This window comes from Gekko japonicus, unplaced genomic scaffold (genome assembly GCF_001447785.1).
Source record: "Gekko japonicus isolate JY-2015 unplaced genomic scaffold, Gekko_japonicus_V1.1 scaffold2118, whole genome shotgun sequence".
NCBI lineage: Eukaryota > Metazoa > Chordata > Lepidosauria > Squamata > Gekkonidae > Gekko > Gekko japonicus.
In genome coordinates this window covers 243,638-264,518 of record NW_015164257.1, presented here as the reverse complement: position 1 = coordinate 264,518, position 20,881 = coordinate 243,638, and the positions used below count along the sequence as shown (strand labels likewise).

At 44.1% G+C, this 20,881-nt stretch overlaps 1 protein-coding gene across 1 annotated transcript in view; it reads left to right on the top strand.

Annotated features, from left to right (window-relative positions):
• Positions 1-20,412, top strand: part of IKZF4 (IKAROS family zinc finger 4) — a 34,401-nt gene extending 13,989 nt beyond the window's left edge. Inside the window, exons 5-7 of the mRNA XM_015408695.1 lie at positions 17,514-17,663; positions 18,668-18,799; positions 19,615-20,412. Coding sequence (XP_015264181.1) covers positions 17,514-17,663; positions 18,668-18,799; positions 19,615-20,363 — 1,031 coding nt within the window. The 3' untranslated portion in view covers positions 20,364-20,412. The remainder of the gene's footprint in view (positions 1-17,513; positions 17,664-18,667; positions 18,800-19,614) is intronic.
• The last annotated feature ends 469 nt before the right edge of the window (positions 20,413-20,881 follow it).

The following is a 20,881-nucleotide window of genomic DNA, read 5'->3' as shown; positions in this document are numbered from 1 at the left end:
AGGCAACATTTTGCTGCCCTTTAATTAAAGCCTTAGGTAGGGAGAATTGGGGCAACTGCCCTAAGGCCCCACATCTTAACATCACGGTGTTTTAGATGTAATCATTTGCATGCGTCCCTCAGATTGTTCTCTCCCAGCAACTCTGCCGAATTGTTAAAATGCAATTATCTATTTGCAGTATATGCACACAGAGCCAGCTGCTGTGTGGGTGGACCACAGCTGGCTGGCTAAAAGTGGTATGAGCTGTGAAGCCTCTCACACAACAGAGGCGGGGCGGGAGATGTGGCATCATTGTCCGGCATCAGGGGACAGTGGAACTTGCCTCCTTTACTGGATCCACAAGAGGGTGGGGCCCTTTCTGGTTTGACTTGTCCCAGGTCCAGCACCCTTCTATTCCCTACCTTTTTTTGTTGTTGTTGTTCAGTCGCACAGTCAAGTCCCGACTCTTCGCGACCCCATGGACCACATCACGCCAGGCCCTCCTGTCTTCCGTCGTGCTTCAGAGTTTGCTTAATTTCACGTTTGTTGCATTGATAACACTGTCTAACCATCCCCTTGGCCCTCTTCCTGGGATCATAAGATCAATCTAGCCATGACAGAGTTCACAAAAAATTCTTTTTCACTGTATTTTTCATATTGAATAGCAGTCACAGAGTGGCCTTGATACATTTTGGGAGGGTGTAGACCATATAGCTGATCTTCTCTTTCTCCTGTCTAGTCAAACGAGCACAACAAATATCAGCTATAGGGAACGGATTGAGATTGCAACAAATGGCACTGGGAAGTGGGGGAGGAGAAAAGTTATAGAGTATTAGAGATCACCTCGTCCAACCACCTGCTCAGTCTTACATTTATTGCTGTTGAAATTAATTTTGGAGGTCTTTGCCCAGTCTTCCAACTTGTCGAGATCACTTAGACTCGTAGCTCGGATGCCTTTGTTGTTATCTGTTCTTCCCAGCTTCATGTCAGCATCCCCTCTATCCCCTCATCCAAGGCCTTTATAAAAATATTGAAATCCTCAGAGCATAGGACAAAGCTTCATGGCATAACACTCAAGACCTCAATCCATGCTGGCTCGAAGCCATTAACAGGCACTCATAGGAAACAGTTGTTCACCCTGCTATGAATCCATTTAAGTGGTATTTCCCAGCCTATAGTTAACCATTTTGTCCATTAAGATATCATAGGAGATTTTGTCAAGCACTTTGCTGAAATCAAACTGTATTATGTCCATGGCATTCCCCAACTAGCTACTTTATCAAAAATGAAGATAAAGTCAGTCTGGCATGACTTAACTCCTGATAAATCATTGCTGGCTCCTAAAGAACAGCACATTCTTTGCTAGATTCCCACCAATTGGCTGCTTAATAAATTTGCTCAAGAATTTTACCAGGTATCAACATCAAGCTGACTGATCTGTAATTTCCTTTGTTCCCTTTAGTCAAGGTCTCAACAGCCATTGCCGGTTTTCTGACATCTCTCCCATTCTCCAGGAATTCTCAAAGATTAGAACCAGCTCTGCTGCAATAACATCTGCAAGCTCCTTCAGTACCGTGGGATTTAATTGATCTGGCCCTGGAGACTTGAACTCATTTAAATCAGCTAGATGTTTTCTAACTTTCTCCTTACCGATATTGCATTGCAAGCTGCTCCTCATATGGTTTTGTTTTGCTTTACCCAGGTTGGACACAGTTCTCTTTGTGGGAAAAGAAAGAGGCCAAATAGGGAATTAAGTAGTTCTGTCTTGTTTCTATCCCCTATCAAGATTTTAGCATCTTTCCCAGACTGTGAGCCTCTTCTTGCTCTGAACACAGCCAAAGAAGTAGATTCAGGCTACTCTTCTGTTTTTCCCTAGTTTTATGTTCTGTCTCATGTATTTTCCTTTTAAGTCTCATTTTGGTACAGAGAGTTCATGATGCATTTTTAGTTGTCTCACATTTTTCTTTCTCTTCGGAATAGCTTGCAGATGCTCCTTCAGTACTTTCATCTTCAGAATCTTCTCCTGGAGCTCTTTTCTCCCTCAGGGTTTCAAGCCACAGGATCTTATCCAGCTTTGTTTTCTCAGCTCATTGAAATCAGCTTTCTTAAAGTCCATGGTGTGCACCTGACTATGCTCAGTATGCATGGATCCAAATTCCAAGATGACCTGGTCAAGTTCCTTCAAGGCCCCTGCCACTTTCATTTCATCCATCGGTTCTTCCCTATCGGTCAGCATTAAGTCCAGGAAAACAGATTCCACCACCCCACCCCACCCCGCTCCTTTCTCCACCACAAGGCAGGTCAACAATTTATTTGACACCCGATCCTAATAGAAGGCAGGATAGTTGAAGTCTCCCCATTATCCCAGCCCTTCCTTTTATCATCAAGCTCTTAAAGTTGCTTGGGCTGTGTCTGTAGCAGAAGGCCACAATTATATCGTTTCTGGTGCTCTGCTTTGCTGTCCTTACCCAGATGCTTTCAATGGATTTCCATTCAGGTGTATATGCTGTTTACATGTTAATGCTGCTCCTCCTCCCTTTCTGCTGGTTCTCTTCTGTTGGCTGTTTATTTTGAACAGAATATACCCTCCAGTTCCTGGATTCCAGTAATGAGTTTCATTCCACCAAATCTCAGTGATACCCATCACCTCATACTTACCTTCCAAGTTTTCAGGTTTTGAGTTCACCCTATTTGTTTCCCATACTCTATGCATTTGTAAATAGACATGGGAGACCATTAGCTTTACACACTGTCAGTTTTCATATCATTTTTTCCTGAAGATTGTCTGGCACCTCCCTCAGCATCCTTCTTCCTCTTTTGTCACACATGTTCCTGTTCCTAGTACTTGGCTTACTGCTTTTCTTTGGGCCTTTCCCTCCCTCCTCTGAAGAAGTTCGCTTAAAACCATGCTGATCAGGCTTGCAAGACTCTTGGCAAACATGTCCTTCCTAGTCGTTGTGAGGTGCAAATAGTCTCTCATTCTGAATTAATTTCTAGTCCTCCTGCAGTACTGCCCTCATCTGAAGTGGGGGGGGGAGGGCCTGCAACTACAGTTCAACTTAAAAACAGCATGAAATCTCTTATTTGGGTACTTAGAATTTGTCCCTTTAGTGCCCCTTGTGTGGCTCACACTTGTAAAATGTTCTTCATATTAGCAAGGCTTGAAGAAATGTGAAGATTCTCTGGATGGCCAGCTATTATCAAGGGTTAACCATATTAACACATCTAAATTTTGGGGAAAGCACAGAAATGCTTGCTTTCTAGGCTAAAGACAATTTATAGGTGCTGTGTTTTTAAGTGGACAAATGATTGCATGGGGTCAGTTTCTCTACCCTGCTGTTGGGGTTCGAGCTTCCTTTAATTCAGTCCTTCTCAGACTTCTGTAGTGAGCCCCCTTGAGTCAAGGAAGATCATTGGTCTTCCAAAGCATAATTAAAATGCTTGGATTTAAAACATATGGCTTAGCTTGGCCATATTGTACTATCTGGGAACATAAATGCTTTCTTAAAAGGAGAGGGCAGCAATATTTTGGCCTGTGGCATTTATGAGAGTTCTGTGAAAAGCAACAGGTTGCTTTACAGGCGCGCACACGCACACACCATCAAACACTTATCAGAGGGCACAAACACTTCTGATACATTGAATGAGAAAGAGTGCAGAGATGTGCCACATTCACCCTACCAAGAGGGACAAAAAGCTGGGCCTGGGAGAAATGTGCATCCCTCTTGCAGTTGCCCGTGTCTAATTAGGAAGGCCTGCCTGACCCTTTGTGAGCCATTGCTCTGACTCTAATAGGGGGACCCTTTACATGTCTGTACTGCTGCTGATTAGTTTCACTTGCAGATCGAAAAAGTGATCGATGAGCAAGGTTGGTCCATTGTTGAGGAGGATGCATACATGCTTCCCACCCCAAATCAGAAGGAACTCTGTTGCTTGAGTCAGAAAACCCTAATGAACTGCTGCATTATGAACAAAGGGGATTGGCATGGGTTTTTGTTTGTATGGAGCTTGAGGAAAGCCATGGAACCATGACAGTTCTCTTCACAGATCACTGTGCATTGCCAGGATGCTCTTGCTCTCTGCCTTGAGGCTTTTGGTCTTCCTGAACAGTCCTTCAGTCTAGAGCAATCAAAATCAGTTGTCAGTTTTCCCCAACCAGCTTTCCGCTTGGGTTGTTCATGGCGACAGTTAGCAACAATGGCAGCTCATCTGATTCCGACCCTTCAGGGAACACATTGGTGGGTACCCGCGGTGCTTAATATGAGCTGGGGACTATTTTGCATGTAACATTTTGAGGCCAAGAAAGAACTTGCAGATCTGAGATCTGGTCAGTAGGAAAACAAAAGGTGTTGGCATTTGCCACCCAGTGAGATGCTGCCACTGCAAAGAGCACTTTCAGGGTCATTGTACTTCGGAGCATCAAAAATGCCCTCAAGGATAACTAATTGGATTGTGGGAACTGACATACAGCTTCAGCTAAGTCAGTGTTCTCTCTTCAAAAGAGGCAAACCGGCTCACGTGTCAAAGCATTAGTCAGGCCTAGGAAGAACCAGGTTCTGCCACAAGCCTCTTGAAAAGTGAGTTGTCATAAGAGAGGGGTGTTGCCTTGGGGTTCTTCACTGAAAATGTCAAGACAGTGTGCGACTGCAATAAAAAAGGCCAGTGCTATGCTGGGGATTATTAGGAAGGGAACTGAGAACAAATCAGTCAGTATCATAATGTCCCTGTATAAATTGGTGGTGCAATCTCATTTGGAATACTGTGTGCAATTCTGGTCACCACACCGCAGAAAAGATATTATGCAAAGGAGAGGACATTGGAAAAAGTTCCGAAAAGGCCAACTAAAATGATAAAAGGGTTGGAACACTTTCCCTATGGAGAAAGGTTAAAGCACTTAGGGCTCTTTAGCTTGGAGAAACAACAACTGAGGGGTGACATGATCAAGGTTTTTAAGATTATGCATGGGATAGAGAAGGTAGAGAAAGAAGTACTTTTCTCCCTTTCTCACAATACAAGAACTCGAGGGCACTCAATGAAATTGCTGAGCGGTCGGGTTAGAACAGATAAAACGAAATCCTTCTTCACCCAAAGAGTGATTAACACATGGAATTCACTGCCACAGGAGGTGGTGGCAGCTACAAGCATGGACGGCTTCAAGAGGGAATTAGATAAGCATATGGAGCAGAGGTCCATCAGTGGCTGTTAGCCACAAGATATAGATAGGAACTCTCAGGCTGGGGCAAGTTATGCACTGTATTCTTGGTGTTTGGGGGGGGGGGAGCAACAGTGGGAGGGCATCTAGTGTCCTGGCCCCACTGGTGGACCTCCTGATGGCACCTGGTATTTTTGGCCACTGTGTGACACAGAGTGTTGGACTGGATGGGCCATTAGCTTGATCCAACATTGGCTTCTCTTATGTTCTTATTTAACATGTTCTTATGTAACATGGAGATAGAGCAATCAGTAGCCCAGATACTGAGGAACTCTTAGCAGCAATCCCATGCAGCCATTATGGTGGTTCTAAAATGATGTCCCATTTCATGTGACTGCTAGTATGTATTTAAACTGGATTATATCATACAGGCCGCACATTAGGCTTGTTTGTAAAGGTAAAGGTAAAGATTCCCTTCCTCGAAAGCCAGTCGAATCTGACTCTAGGGTTGTGGTGCTCATCTCCGTTTCAAAGCCGAAGAGCCAGCGCTGTCCAAAGACGTTTCCGTGGTCATGTGGCCGGCATGACTAAACACCAAGGCGCCCGGAATGCTGTTACCTTTCCACCGAAGTGGTACCTATTTATCTACTTGCAATTTCTTGCTTTCGAACTGCTAGGTTGGCAGGAGCTGGAACTTGTTTGACAGACATACTATTCCTCCATATGAAAAGGCAAGCCTTTTTCCTGACATGCAGATCCTCTGTGAGCAGGGAAATCTAGTCAGGGGATTTCAGACTTAGGTACATTCCAGATTTAGGCTTAGCTCTCAGTGAAGCAGTAGGCCTGTCTCACATGTACTTATTACGGCATCCAGGAAAATGAGTGAAATCTGTATCTGAAGGGCGAAATGTTTCAACGTGATAAGTATTTTTAGATCTGGTTATTCTAATCACTTTTAATGATCTTTGATTTATCTTTTTATGGTCAGTTTGTAAGAGCCTTTAGCTGCATGCTGTAAATGCTCTTACACTGAATCATTGGACAGTGCTACTTGCCTCTTTCCTGTCCCAAACTGCACCGTTTTCAAGATACTGAAAAGTAGCAACTAATAGTGAAGAAGTAGATAGGGCTGCTATTTGCATTGAGGGCGTCTGGATTTATTTATTTTTTTCATTCGTAGATTTCGATTGAGAGAGAAACCTGAGTCTTAATATATACGGAGATCTGAGAAGCCATATCACAAGCATAAAATGAAAGATACATCCCCATTCTGATGGCTCACAATATAAATTTATTTTAACTGACAATTTGAGCCAGTGAAGGGACAAGCTTAACTTTGCAAAAATGTATTAAATGGGTGACCTGAGGGGGAGGCAGCAGTGGGAGCAGGGCTAAAGGCCAGGGGCTGTAAGTGACTGAGCTGCCACAGTTCTTGCTATTCCATGCATACATGTGTATTCCTTCCAGTGCTCTGGTGTGGGTGGGGTCAGGCTGGATTTGCCAACTGAATTCTCAACATTGCATATAAAAACCAACTAATATTGTACACGGTGATTTACTGTTTCACTGGCTATTACACACCATGGTCCTGTTTGTTGTAACTTCCAGTTGGGGCCTGCAGTTCTCCCAGAATTATAACAGATCAGTTTCCCTGGAGCAATTGACAGCTTTGGTGGCAGACTCTGTGTCATCACACCCACACAAACCCCACCAAATCTCCAGGAATTTCCCAGACTTGGCAGGCCAGTCTGTGAAAAATACTGGTGTATGTTTGGGTGGATGTGGTCCCACAATATGTGGGGCAGCAAGTCTATAAGGGGAAAGAGGAAAGAAAGCAGAAGCTCTGGGGCCCAGGATTTATCACAGAAGCAGCACTCCTAGTTAGGGTAATGTGAGAGTTAATTGGGCTGCTGCAAGAAGAGATTACTGCAGTAGCAGTCAAGAACCTGATCTGCCATTGTGCCGTGTAGGGCTGTTGTCAACTTGGAGCCCGTGCTTATAATCTAATGAGGATGGTGTGTGCTAGGCAGTGTGTGCAGCTGTTCCCTTACATTTCACCAAGACTCAAAACACCACATGGTTCTTTTGTCATGTGACAAGAAGCAGAATGATCACATTTCTATGGGTAACTTGTCCAGTCCAAAAATTATGAAAAGTACAAAGCATGTGAAAATATTTACATGTTAGGAGATTTATCTGATGGATTTAGTGGGTTATGGAAAGTTATCTCCAAGGTAGTAGGCAGTAGTAAGTAGGGATGGGCACAAACTGGCTCGTGAGCCAAAATTTGGCACAAACTTGGGTCGGTTCAGGGGCCCTGAACTGATGTCTGGGGAAGGCACCCCAAACATTTGCCAGACTTTTGTCCAGTTCAGCTGTTCGGGGCCATTTAAACCTAACAGCTGAATGATGCGGGATCTGCAGCTGAGCTGTTAAGTTTAAATGGTTGCCAGCCGTTTAAACCTGACAGCTGTGCAGGTCTGTCCATCAGCTGTTAGGTTTAAATGGCTGCAAGCCATTAAACCCATCAGTTTTGCTCCCTCCCGGGGTTAAATGGCTGGGAGCCATTTAACTCTTGCTGGGAGAAGGGGAACCGAACTTGCTGGACGGGCTCAGTTCAGGTGGGGGCCTTTTGGTTCAGTTCAGGGGCCACCCCAAACCAGGTTTTTAGGTTTGTGCCATCCCTTGTAGTAAGTTTAACTGTCCTGGAATTTCTAGGAACTGTAGACCTGTGGGTAGAAAATACAGAATATCATGGGCACCCCATCAGTCTGAAATGACTTAATTATTAGACTGGATAACATAAGGTGCCTGCTGAGTCCTGTGGTTCTACGTGTATGAAATATGGGACTTCTGTAACATTCCATTTAGGCCCACTTTTATCTTTTTAATGACTCATCACTGTTTAAGATGTGTAACCCCCATCCATCCCTTCATCCAACTACTATTGTTTGATGCCGCAGATTGTGAAACAAACTGTTAATGCTAAACATTCACAAGGTAAATGTTTCTGGCTACATCTCCTCTGTGATTATTGCTGAGTTGGAGGTGGGTGGGGCATGGGACTTACTCCCTTGGGAGAAGTACCCTGCTTTCTCCAGTATGCCTTGATGTTCTTGTTATCCTTATCACTGGTTCATCCTTCTGACTCCTGCTTTGATTTCCTGAGGCTATGAGAGCTGTAGGAACAACTTTGCATTATGCAGCAGAGAAGCATAGATAGACATGCAGACACCAGTATGGGTCTGCTTGCTGGGTTGTATTTCTAGGCTGAGGGTTGTCAGTTAGAAACATAAGAAGCATATAAAATATTAAAAGTAAAAATTATAAAACTATTAAAAACCTGATCTTCCAACTTAAGCTGTGTCCTTTGCAAACGTATTCGGTTAAAAATGATTTTACAGTACTTTTGGAATATACTTGGACATAGTGAATCTCCAGGGAGAAAAGGGTAGCGTAATTGGGGGCTGCCTGTACCGAGAAAGCTGTGTCCTTGAAGAATGAACTTGATACTATACTGTACTATAAAAGCATATGCTTTGAAATTGATCTTAAAGAGATCGTAATTTGGCATAGGAAAGCACGCCATCTCTGGAAGTGTTTCCACTTTTGTGCTGTGACCTAGAAAGGACTCCAGATTCAGGGCTGGGTATACTCTGTGCCCCCAAAATCCAGAGTCTCTGTCAGTAATGTATTCTGTGCTTTAAAACTTTGTGCTTAAATGATCTTGCATGTGTTTTCTTCTTCTAATGTATTCTGTCAGGGGTGGTGAAGAATGAAGTAAATCTATGTCTGAGGACTAGGGAACCGTGGAAGGTTCAAAATACATCCCTTGGACAACCTCCCAAGGGCCCATCTTAGTCTGCAGACATTTAGATGCAGGTGTTAACATGTTTCCAAACTCCTCTTTAGCAAAAAAAGTGGCAGAATTCCTGAGAAACCAAACTTGGTGTCGGATCCCAGTGCAAGCTGAGCATGCTTATACAATCCAGCTGTATTTATTTAAGTGTAGTCAGATCTGTGAAAGAACAGAATTTAGCATCCTGAGACTCCGACTGTGGAAAATAAACTTGAGTGCGAAACTTCAGAACCTGGGATGAAAGGAGTCATGTTTCCAGTCACTGGCCACACATTGTTCCTTCTTCCCTGTGACAAAAGCAAAAGAAATTATTCAAGTGTGCATAAGAACTTAATCTGCATGCTTCATAGGGGGCGCAACATTTCATATTTTTCACCCCTTGGCTGAGGGTTTGAGTTCCCTTGTGAAGCTCATGCAGCCCAAGCCCTATTCAAGTTTCCCTGCTGATGGTCAGTGGGAGTAATTTCATACAGGTTCAGAGGGCCAAACGTGCCAGTGTAGAAAGTGCAGATAGAGCTTGTCCTGTAACTTCTGCAGTATCAGAGGAGGAGCTCTAGCCCTCTATGTAAAGGTGAGCCCTAAATTCAGAAGGTAGCAGCAGCTGACCTATCTGTGCAGTGATGTATTTTCTGTGTCACTAGCCCTCAACATCTCAAGAGCATAAATTTAGACATAGCAGCTGACAGGTAGATAAAATGTGCTAAAAATCCTAACGCTTATTTTGTAATTGTTAAGAAGATTATATCTGCACAAAAGCAGATTATTAGTAAATGGCAGGGGGCCCTGACCTGGATAGCCCAGACAAGCCCAATCTCGGAAGCTAAGCAGGGCCGACCTTGGCAAGTATTTGGATGGGAGACCTCCAGAGAATATCAGGGCCAGGAGGGCTGGAGGCAGGCTATTAAGCCCCTTCTCTGAACGTCTCCCATGCCCCAATGTGTGTCTCCAGAGGTTGCCATGACTTCAAGGCACAGGCCCGCACACACGCACACAAAAATGCAAAAATACCAATAAAATAAATGGCAGTGGGGAGTGAATGATACTAACTTCTTCCACGTTTGGATTTTGCAGCTGTAAAAATAGTTTCACCCACCTGGGGAGGGTGAGCAGAGAACGCTTCCCTTCCCCCTCCCTTAACCCGCCATGTGTGTTTCATGCTATCCCCATGGGTGATGCCGTTGCTTTCATCTCTGAAGATCTGCCTCCCAAAAAAGTGAAGGTTTTATAACCTAGATCAAACACATCACATCAGTTAGAAATAGATCAGAAGCTGCATCTACATGTGGGATCACTAAGATGATTTTCCTCCTGTGGGACCACCTCTCTTCAGTGCATTTCTCTTGCTCCATAGCCCAGTAAATAAATGAATTAGGAAATTGCATTTAGCAGGTTTTACACTTCTAAAGAAAGTTCATCTCTTCTTCCCCACCTCCCCCATAGACATTTCAGGGAGTGGGTTGTTAAGCTTTCTTCCCTGATTAAATATAGTTAAGTTTCAAAAGGTTGCTTTGCCAATGCCGTAAATTAGGTTGGAAGGCTAAGCAATTTAACAGCACCGTTTCTTGAGAACATGGTTGCATTGTTGTTAGCTTATATAAAGACTAAAGGAAGTTATGTGTAGCTCTGAAATGGGAAGAGACAGGAAAAGAAATGTAGGATAGGAATCAAGCAGGTGAGAGGGTTTATTTGGAAGAGTAAGAAGGGGAGGAGCTGACGAAAAGCCATCAAATGGTGCAAATATGTGGATAATTCTGGTCAGGATTGAATTAACATGTTTTAGAAGCGTATATTATCAAGCAGAATGCCTTGCTTTTCAGTGGAATCCCCTGAGAGCATCTCTGAGTAAAGTGATCCTATCCCACCCGTTTACTGATTTCTTTAAAAACCTCCTTACAGCTTGGCATATATCTGCTCTTTTATCACCAGGAAAGCAGTGCACTAGATTGTTTTCTTACTTTTTTGAGAAAATGTATATAGTTTTTTCCCCCCTTATAACTTACAAAGTGGTCATATATGCCACGTCGCAGGATAAGTGCATCAGGAGCTGAGAGTACCTAATTCAGTTCGTATAATTGTGGCAACAGAGCTGATGTGAGTCAAAGTAGTTATATGATAAGTTGTTTAGCTGGAAAGTGAAGATGCAGGATAACAAAGAAATTGCATTGGTGATGTCCCAGGTAGGAAGTCTACGATGCGGGAAGGGGACCTGGGCTCTCTAGGAAAGGGTTCCAGTCAGAAGTCTGGCATCTCCAGTTAAAGAATCTCTGGAAGCAGGGCTAGATGAGACATCTGCTTTGAGACCTTGGAGAGCAGGCCACTAGGCTTACTGACTCTCTGACCTTGGTGTAAAGATGGTTTCGTATGTTTATAAGTAGGTTTGGATTTTTAATTTTTTTTTTAAAGGATGCTTAGTCCTCCTAGCCAGCAACTTCATTTTTCCCCATTGAATTTGATGAAAAGGGATAACATTCATACTGCGTTCTCTCCCCCCCCCCCTTTAGATGTGGTTCTCAAAGTTTGGGAAGGACTTTCCTAATGAGAAATGGACAGTTGATAAAAGAGGTACAGGGTTCTTTCCTATGCCTCTCCCATGCTTAGTTTTTTTTGTATCTTGGTTGGGTCAATCCCTGCCCTTTCAGTCTTGCAGGAGGGCTGTTGGCCACTACAATGATACTTGCCAGCAAACTGGTTCAGTGAGTTAGTAGCTCTTTTTTGTTGTTGTTGGAGAATTTCATTATGTATTTCCCAAATCAGGAGCAATTTGGCCACTAGGAAAACGACACGACCTCTTCTTTTGGAACCTCTTCTTTCCTAGGCTGTGCCTCAGAATTCCCTTAATGATATGCTTCTAGTTTGTATAGTTTTCCTGATCCCCTTTGTCTCCAGTGTGGCGTAGTGGTTATGAGCAGCGGACTCTAATCTAGAGAACCAGGTCTGGCTCCTTACTCCTCCACAGGAAGCCTTCTGGGTGACCTTGGGCCAGTCACCGTACTCTCAGAACTCTCTCAGCCCCGCCAGCCTCACAAGGTGACTGCTGTGGGGAGAGGAAGGGAAGGAGATTGTAAGCCCCTCTGAGACTCCTGAGGACAGAGAAAAGTAGGGTATGAAAACCAACTCTTCTTCTTCTGGGTCTCCTTGCTCTTGGGCCCGGAATGAATGAATACAACTGTGAGTTGCTCTGCTGTCAAAAGTTCAGGGCAGTGTTCCCTCTAAGCTGAGTGAGTGTGAGCTAGCTCACAGTTTTTTAGCCTCCGGCTCACACATTTTTGTCTTAGCTCAGGGAGGATGGCTCCAGAGCAAACTGATTTATGCTGTTGCCAAATAGCTTGCTCACAACTTTAATGCCAGGAGCTCATAAAGTAGAATTCTTGCTCACAAGATTCCACGGCTTAGAGGGAACATTGGTTCAGGGTGGTTTTCTTTCTTTTTTGGCTTGGATAGATAATGATGGAGAGAGGGAGAGTCTTACTTTCTAGTGCTGTCTGTACCAAAATCGCTGAGGCTTTAAAGTCCAAGGAAGGCAGCAGTGGGGAAACATTGGGCCCTCTTAGTTCTCAAGGAAGGTGAATCTGGATAGCAGCTTTCCTTATGTTCTAAGTGAAAAGCTTTGGAGGAGCCAAAGCAGATCTCCAGCCTCTTTTTTAAAAAAACAAACATTTCCCACTAAGAAGAAAATGTGTGTATGTGGGGGGGTTTGATGGCTTCTCTTCTGCTGTTCAAGGAACAGTTTACAGGTCCTTGGAGTACTCACTTGCAAATGACGAGGCTTAGTGGAATACTTGTGTCATTTTCCTAGCGGCCAAATTACTCCTGATTTGGGAAATACATAATGAAATTCTACATAGAGACCTGCCTTTTTGCAGATTGTGCAAATCCTAGCAGACACACCACACAAGTACCGTAATACAAAACTGTTTATAGGAGGCCCTTTCTATCTGCAACTAGCTGCTGAGATTAAGCGTTCTTGAATATTCCCTCTATCCCTAACCAGGTGCTTTCAAGCTTTAATTTTGTTTTTTAAATTTCAGCAAAGCAGGACTTGAGGGTTGATGGCGCACCAAAGCTAGAAGTAGGAAGTGTGTCAGTTGTATGGCATGTTTTCAGTGTGAGTACCATTCCTGTCCTACATGTGGAATTGCCTGTGCTACTATCTCTCATAACTGGTCCCCTAAGGATGTCAAGAACTAAACAAGTCCGTCTTTGTAATAACTGCCAAGCCCAATCTACTTTTTAATGCATTGTATCCAGCATCCATTCTTTGACAGTGGCCCTCTGTGGCTTCTTCAATATTTTTTCCCATGCCATTTTTCTCCTAGGCCCCCTTAATTCAATACCTGGCATGATCTCAGCTAAGAGCTCCTGGTCTTTTCTTATCCAGGCGCCCAAAGCAGCCACTGAGCTGAACCTCCTGATGTGCCCTTAGACTTCCTGCAGGATTTTACTTATTCCCATTTGGCAAATGGAGAACTGTGGACAAGAAGAAAGGAGCTCTCAAGGCCCCACAAATGATTCCCATACAGTGGAAGGGTGTGAACACAGATTTTTTTTCAAATTGCCCATCTTTCTAGCACAGAACTGTATTGGCTTAATCTTTATGGCTGAAATTTTAGCACTCAAACAATCACCAAATACAATTTAATCTAATCTTTAAAATATCCTTCTGTATAAATTTTAGAATTCAAAGTACTTCATGTAGAGATTACTTAGATAATTATAACAGCCCTGCAAAGTAGGTCAGTATTGTTAAACACCCTCTCCACACACACACACATTGCAGATGGCCCCAGGGGTTGACAGGTTAACAGCTTGTCTAAAGCCACCTAATAAATCTGTAGTGAGATTTGAATTTGGCACAACTTATTTCTCACACTTCGCTGCTACACTGCACAAAATACTGTCCTGTGATAGGTTGCTGGGGTAGGCTGCAGATAATTAGTACAGTGGAAATTGCAAGATTAGATAATTAACTCATCTCAGTGGCCGCAATTATACTGGGCTTTTAAAAAAAGTAATAGCCTCTGTGAGCTTAGCAAAGAACACTGAAGCTTACATTAAAAATGAATCTTTGCCATGTAGGCTGCCATCAATGCTAGAGCTGCTCTGTCAGTACTTATGGTTCAGAGAGGGATCCCTAGCCTTTCCAGTGCTTTATTATTATGGTTCACTAGCAAGTAAAACCTGGGGCCGTGGTGGCTCAGAGGTTAAGACGCTGAGCTGGAGACCAGAAGGTCTGTAGTTCAGCAGTTCGAGACACTAGTGCTGCGTGATGGAGTGAGCTCCCATCTCTGGCCCCAGCTCCTGCCAACCTAGCAGTTCGAAAGCAAGAAATTGCAAGTAGATAAATAGGTACCACTTTGATGGGAGAGTAACAGCATTCCGTGTGCCTTGGAGTTTAGTCATGCCGGCCACATGACCATGGAAACGTTTTCGGACAGTGCTGGCTCTTCAGCTTGGAAATGGAGATGAGCACCACCCCCTAGAGTCAGATTTGACTGGCTTTCGAGCAAGGGAAACCTTTACCTTTACTTAGCAAGTAAAAGGACATTGATGGAGAAATTACGGTCTTGTTCGCCATTTCACAAATGATTTAGTTTGGTTAGCTGCATTATGAATAGGGATATGCATCTGAATCTACCCAAGCCAAAAATATACCCAAAAAATACCTTATCAGTATTTTTCAGGTATATTTCGATATCCCAAAGATATCTGGGATTTTTCAGGAAAACCAGGGGGAAAATTGCTGAAAAAAATCCCAGATATATTCAAGGTAGATCCTAAAAACAGCAGAGCGGCTGGAGCCTATTGTCTCACCTCTCAGCTGTTTGCCAGGCTTTCTACTGCAGTACTTTTAAAGTTTAAAGAGACTGCAGAAGTTTAAATGGGGCTGCAGGAGAAGCCAGCCCGAAGATCAGCTGAACCCACGGGGAGGCTGCTTCCCGCAGGTCAGCTGTTTGTTAGGCTGTCTTCTGCAGTCCCTTTAAACGCCCTCTGTTTAAAGGGAATGCAGTCGAAAGCCTGAAAAACAGTTGATGAAGCGCAATCTGCTCTGCCTGTTAGCTGTTTTTTGTGACTTTGCCACTACTCCCCCCACTACCACCCTGCTTTTTATCTTCTTGGGTCTGTTGGACCCAAAAAAATTAGGAATTTCTGGGGGGAGGGGGGAACAGATCTGAATATAATACCAGTATTGGGATCCAGGATTTTCTAGAAATCTCCAAATTTTTTGGGGTCCAGTAGACCCAAACCAAAAAATACCAGTTTTTTTTTTAAGTGTACACCCCTAATTATGATTCAGTAGAGAGATCTGGTATTTAGCACATTTCAGTTCCTGCTCATACTTTAATTCTGCAGTCTTTGTCATAGCCCACTCTGAGAGGCCCTTATGTAGAAAAACTGTGTTGCCTGGGGATTTTTTTAAAAGTCTGATAAGCTTAAAGATGGTTAGGACTGGGGTGGGGATCTCCGTGTGCAAGATGAAGAACCAGCACAGTTGGGTCATAATCTGATGCTTTATAAGCTGATTGTTTGGTTGGGGCACTTGCAGTTCTGAATGACATCTTTATTGCATGCCATTTACTCTTTTGGATGCCTCAGTTTCTCTGTTAGCAAGTGTACAAAATGGTGGATTTATAGTCTAAGCATAGCTGTGTTGGACATGTAATGGAAGTCGCTGTTCTAACTGGTAGTAGATATTTCTTTTGTTCTGCTTCTGTGCTCTTGTTACAAACAGTTCACAGAATTTTCACCTGGTTAGGATAACAAAAAAAAATAATCATGTAAACAGGTTTGCTGTCAAAACATTGTCCATTGGCTAAAAAGAGTGCCCATGCTCCCCAACCACCTGTGGAGTTCTAGGAGAAGACATAGATTTCCGGGACAGTAGGTGTGAACTCCTCGCTCTTTTTAGAAATCAAGCACTGGTGGGCCTGTGAGCGCCTCACCATGGCCAGAAATCCCTATTTGGTTTGTGACAAGAATTCTCTCTGCATCAATGTTTGAAACCCTTTGGTGGCTCAAATGTTCAGGAGGCAGAGATTCCACACGTCATCCATGTGTGTTAAATACTGTCCGGTCACTTTCAACTTATGGCAACCCTATGAATTAATAACTTCCAAAACGTCCTATCTAAATTTGTCCTATCATTAACAGCCTTGCTCAGATCTTGCAGACTGAGGTCTGTGGCTTCCTTGACTCAACCCATCTCATGTTAGATCTTCCTCTTTTCCTGCGACCTTCAACTTTTCCTAGCATTATTGTCTTTTCCAGTGACTTTTTTGTCTTCTCATAATGTGACCAAAGTACAATAGCCTCAGTTTAATCACTCCAGGTTCTAGGGATAGTTCAGGCTGGATTTGATCTAGAACCCACTTCATCTAGATACGGGTTTACTCCATGACGGATCAAAAACGGCTTCAAAACGGGTTAAAAAGGGTAATGTGAAATTCCTCATAGACTTCCAAGACAGTAGGTGTGAACTCCTAGCTCTTTTTAGAAATCAAGCACTGGCTGGGCCTGTGAGCGCCTCACCATGGCCAGAAATCCCTATTTGGTTTGTGACAAGAATTCTCTCTGCATCAATGTTTGAAACCCTTTGGTGGCTCAAATGTTCAGGAGGCAGAGATTCCACACGTCATCCATGTGTGTTAAATACTGTCCGGTCACTTTCAACTTATGGCAACCCTATGAATTAATAACCTCCAAAACGTCCTATCTAAATTTGTCCTATCATTAACAGCCTTGCTCAGATCTTGCAGACTGAGGTCTGTGGGCTTCCTTGACTCAACCCATCTCATGTTAGATCTTCCTCTTTTCCTGCGACCTTCAACTTTTCCTAGCATTATTGTCTTTTCCAGTGACTTTTTTGTCTTCTCATAATGTGACCAAAGTACAATAGCCTCAGTTTAATCACTCCAGCTTCTAGGGATAGTTCAGGCTGGATTTGATCTAGAACCCACTTCATCTAGCTGTTGGTAAATTAATCCATCATCAATTAGGATTCTTCTTGCATACCCAAAACTCCCTGAGTTTTTTTTTTTAATTTAACATTTTCAAGCACTGTAAGCCATCCATGCTATCACTCTGTCTTAAAATCATCTTGGCTGTTTGTGCAGGCTGTCTTCTCATAGGGGTGGGTCTTGGTATCTTCAGACCAAAGCCAGAACTCTGTATCCTACCCAAGGTCCTTGCCACCATTCTGATTTCTCTTCCTGTAGCCTGTCTTCTCCTGTGGCTGGGGGGTGGAGGGAGCTGGACATGAAAGGGCTTCTGTTGTTTTTTTCTAGCTTCTTCCTGGTGGGAAGAGATGGGAAGAAGAAAGCAGATGGTGCTGTTTGCAAAGTGCCTTTTTAAAAGGCTGCTCTTCAAAAGGCATCAGTTTGCGCCAGCCTCTTTTTATTCTCCTGGTTGCAGGCAGATTGTCAACCCTTCCAGTTCCTTGCTTGGACCCCCCAGGTTGCCGTGATGGTTCAAGAAACATGCGAGTTCTGTTACTGGACCCTTTCTTTTGTGTTTGTTTCCTTTTAGTCTCCTCCCCCACGGTCGGCAAGCCCTACAAATGTAACTATTGCGGCCGCAGCTACAAGCAGCAAAGCACGTTGGAAGAGCACAAAGAACGCTGTCACAACTACCTGCAGAGTCTTAACACTGAACCACAGTCGCTGGCTGGCCAGCAAGGTAAGTCCAGTGCCATACTGCAACAGACAGCAGGATTGGTGTCGGGTTTGCTGTCCCAGTCACCTACTGCAGTGCAAAATCATTATCCTGTTGGTATATGCACTTTGGAGGGCCCGGTCCCTGGCCTGTTCTTATGCTACATTCACTGCAGAGAGCTGCCCTGTTTGAAGAACAGGCCACTTGTTGGTAATGGGGACCAGAATCCCATCCCTGGCCAGGCAAAAAGAACTGGGATCTGGCGGTTAGAAAATGGGAGGCTGGTAATCAAGAGAGCACAAGCTTGGAGAAGACATTCTAAATTGTTAATTCCATGACCACAGAGCAGTGGTTCTCAACCTTTTGTGCATTACGTTCCACCACTCGCTCAAAAAACCTGGGTCCTGCCATGATTGAAACAAAAAGCCTACTTTTCCCAAGAAGGACATTTATATGTTTACAGGCCTTCTATTAAATGTATCACATGGTATTTTAAGGGCACAAAAATTGTAGAAGCACAATGGTTAACCTCTGGCAGGTAGAGTCAACAGGAAGTAGCACATCAAAGACACTTGCTGGTGGGCAGCGGGACCGGGGAATGAGGAGGAGCACTCAGTTCCTTCAGGGTTACTACTAACGTGCCAAAAGGTCACAGGTGGATAATCTGTGGCAAGTAGGGTCGGCAGAAGATGGCATTGTAACACTTGCAGGTGGACATGGGGATTAACGGGAGGGTGAATTCTTAGTAATTGCTATGAAAACACGTCTTACCGCCTAGACTGCTCTGTGTCCCACCAGTGGCGCACATACCACTGGTTGAGAACCACTGTGCTAGAGGAATGGGTTGGACCAAAATTAGAATGAGGAGCCCATTCCCTCCTCACCAGTTTTGCTGTGTGGGTCCCATCCCCCCTCTCCCAGCAAGTTCCTTATCAGCATCCTACATCATTAATAGCCATAGGTCTTTGCTAAGGAAGAGATGGGATGAAAATAGCCAAAAACAAGCACCAGTTTCGTTTTCTTGCTAGGTGACGAGATGCGAGACTTGGAGATGGTGCCAGACTCCATGCTTCACTCCTCAGCCGACCGGCCTGCCTTCATTGACCGACTGGCAAATAGCATCACCAAACGAAAACGCTCCACACCTCAGAAATTCGTGGGTAAGGCGTTTCGTCTGGATTCCCAGAGTCGGTGACAGAACAGTGAGGCAGCTGTTTCCATTTGTGAAGTGTTAGGCCTTCTGGAGTGTCCCTCTCCAGGTTTTTGGCCTCTGTGTTCTTTTAACACCTCTCTCTGTTGGAACACAAGGAAGTAGTCCAATGAGTATCACGGCCAACAGTGTGACGACCTCAAGCGTACTACTTGACAGCCATTTTGTTTCTTTAAAACTCCTGCTGTTAAAGAGATTTGACCATGTTTGGACCAGAAGAAAACAATACTAGATGTAACAAAGTTTGAGTCCAGTGGCACCTTTAAGACCAGCAAAGTTTGATTCTGGGTATAAGCTTTAAGCTTATATTCAGAGTTAAACCTCGTTGGTCTTAAAGGTGCCACTGGACTCAAGCTTTGTTCTTTTGCTTCAGACCAACACGGCTACCCACCCGAATACTAGAATGTGACAGAGATATTAGAAATCAATACAGAAATGTTTACAAAACAGAGTCACCAAAAAAACCCTCAAGTCAATTAAAGTAAATGTGAAACCATTGTCCAGTGTGTGTCATTATAATACATTACTCCATTTTTGGAGAGTTTACCTGCAGCTGAGAAGAATAAACTATTCCCTACCCTACATCAATGCTCTTTATATGTAATCCTGTACAGACATGAAGGTTTGAGTTATGTCAGCTAATGATCACATCATCCAAGGGTTTTCTTCACAGGATTCCTGTCCAAGTATTGTACTCCACATGCCTTGTTTCTCTTGCGTTCAGACTTTAGATCTAAATTTTCATTTTGATATCCTTCACCCTAGGAGAGAAGCAGATGCGGTTTGGCCTCTCCGAAGTGGCGTTTGACGTCAACTCCAGCTTTGAAAAGGACGTGGAGATGGTGGCTGCCCACCACCCCATGGACCCCAGCTTTGGAGGCTCGCTGTCATTTGTGGGGGCAGAACACTTGCGCCCCCTCAGACTCCCACCCACAAACTGCATCTCTGAGATCACGCCTGTTATCAGTTCTGTCTACACTCAAATCCAACCCCTGCCAGGCCGGCTGGAAATAGCAGGAAGCCGAGAAACTGCCGAAGGCCATGAGGACCTCCCCGATGGGACGCAGATCGTGTACCGGGCATCGCGGGAGCCAAGCATGGTATCGCCTAGCAATGGCTGCCAGGATTCCACAGACACTGAGAGCATCCACGAGGAGAGGAGCTCACAGCAGCCGCTGCTGCCGGGCATTGGGAACTGCACCAGCAGCCGGCAGAGTCCGGCCTACGCCAAAGAGGACCTGAAACTACAGGAGGGCATCATCCCCACCACTACTCGGTCGACTCCCAGCTCAGCCAAAGAAGCCCTGCGTGTGGTGAATGATGAAGGGGAACAGGTAAAAGCCTTCAAATGCGAGCACTGCCGGATCTTATTCCTGGACCACGTCATGTTCACCATCCACATGGGCTGTCATGGCTTCAGAGACCCTTTTGAATGCAACATCTGTGGCTATCACAGCCAAGACCGGTACGAGTTCTCCTCCCACATAGTGCGAGGGGAGCATAAAGTAGGCTAACCCCAAATTCTCTTCCCTTTTGTCTCCCCCCCTTCCCTAGAAATCTCCTTCCTTGTCTCTTGTGCTCCATCCTAGTTGGGTATGGAACTGTTTGTTTCTTTTATAACTCCTTTGCACTGACTTTGGCTAAAAAAGAGAAATATTAAAAAAAAAACTAACTAAAAATCCATCAAACTTGAGACGGGGAGGAGCTCATATTGATTTGCCTTTTTCTATGCTGTGTTATTTAAATATTGTTAACTGATTCTAAGAGTTGTTCTTTTTAATTCTCTCCTCCGTGTAGTTATTTATTAATCTTTGTTTTGTTTGTAACCCTTTCCCCTTAAAGTCGTTCTGCCAGGGACTTTCTCCACTGAGGGACGCGCAAGCCTCTGCTAAGTCTTTTGTGTCTTTTGAGGTCTAGAAGTCCCTTCTTCCTCCTCCGTTTAAAGTTTGTTTGGGCTTCTTTTGGTTTCAGTTCAGGTGTCTCAGTCAATCCACCATATTAAGACATCAAGAACCTCAGATCAGGTGCTAGA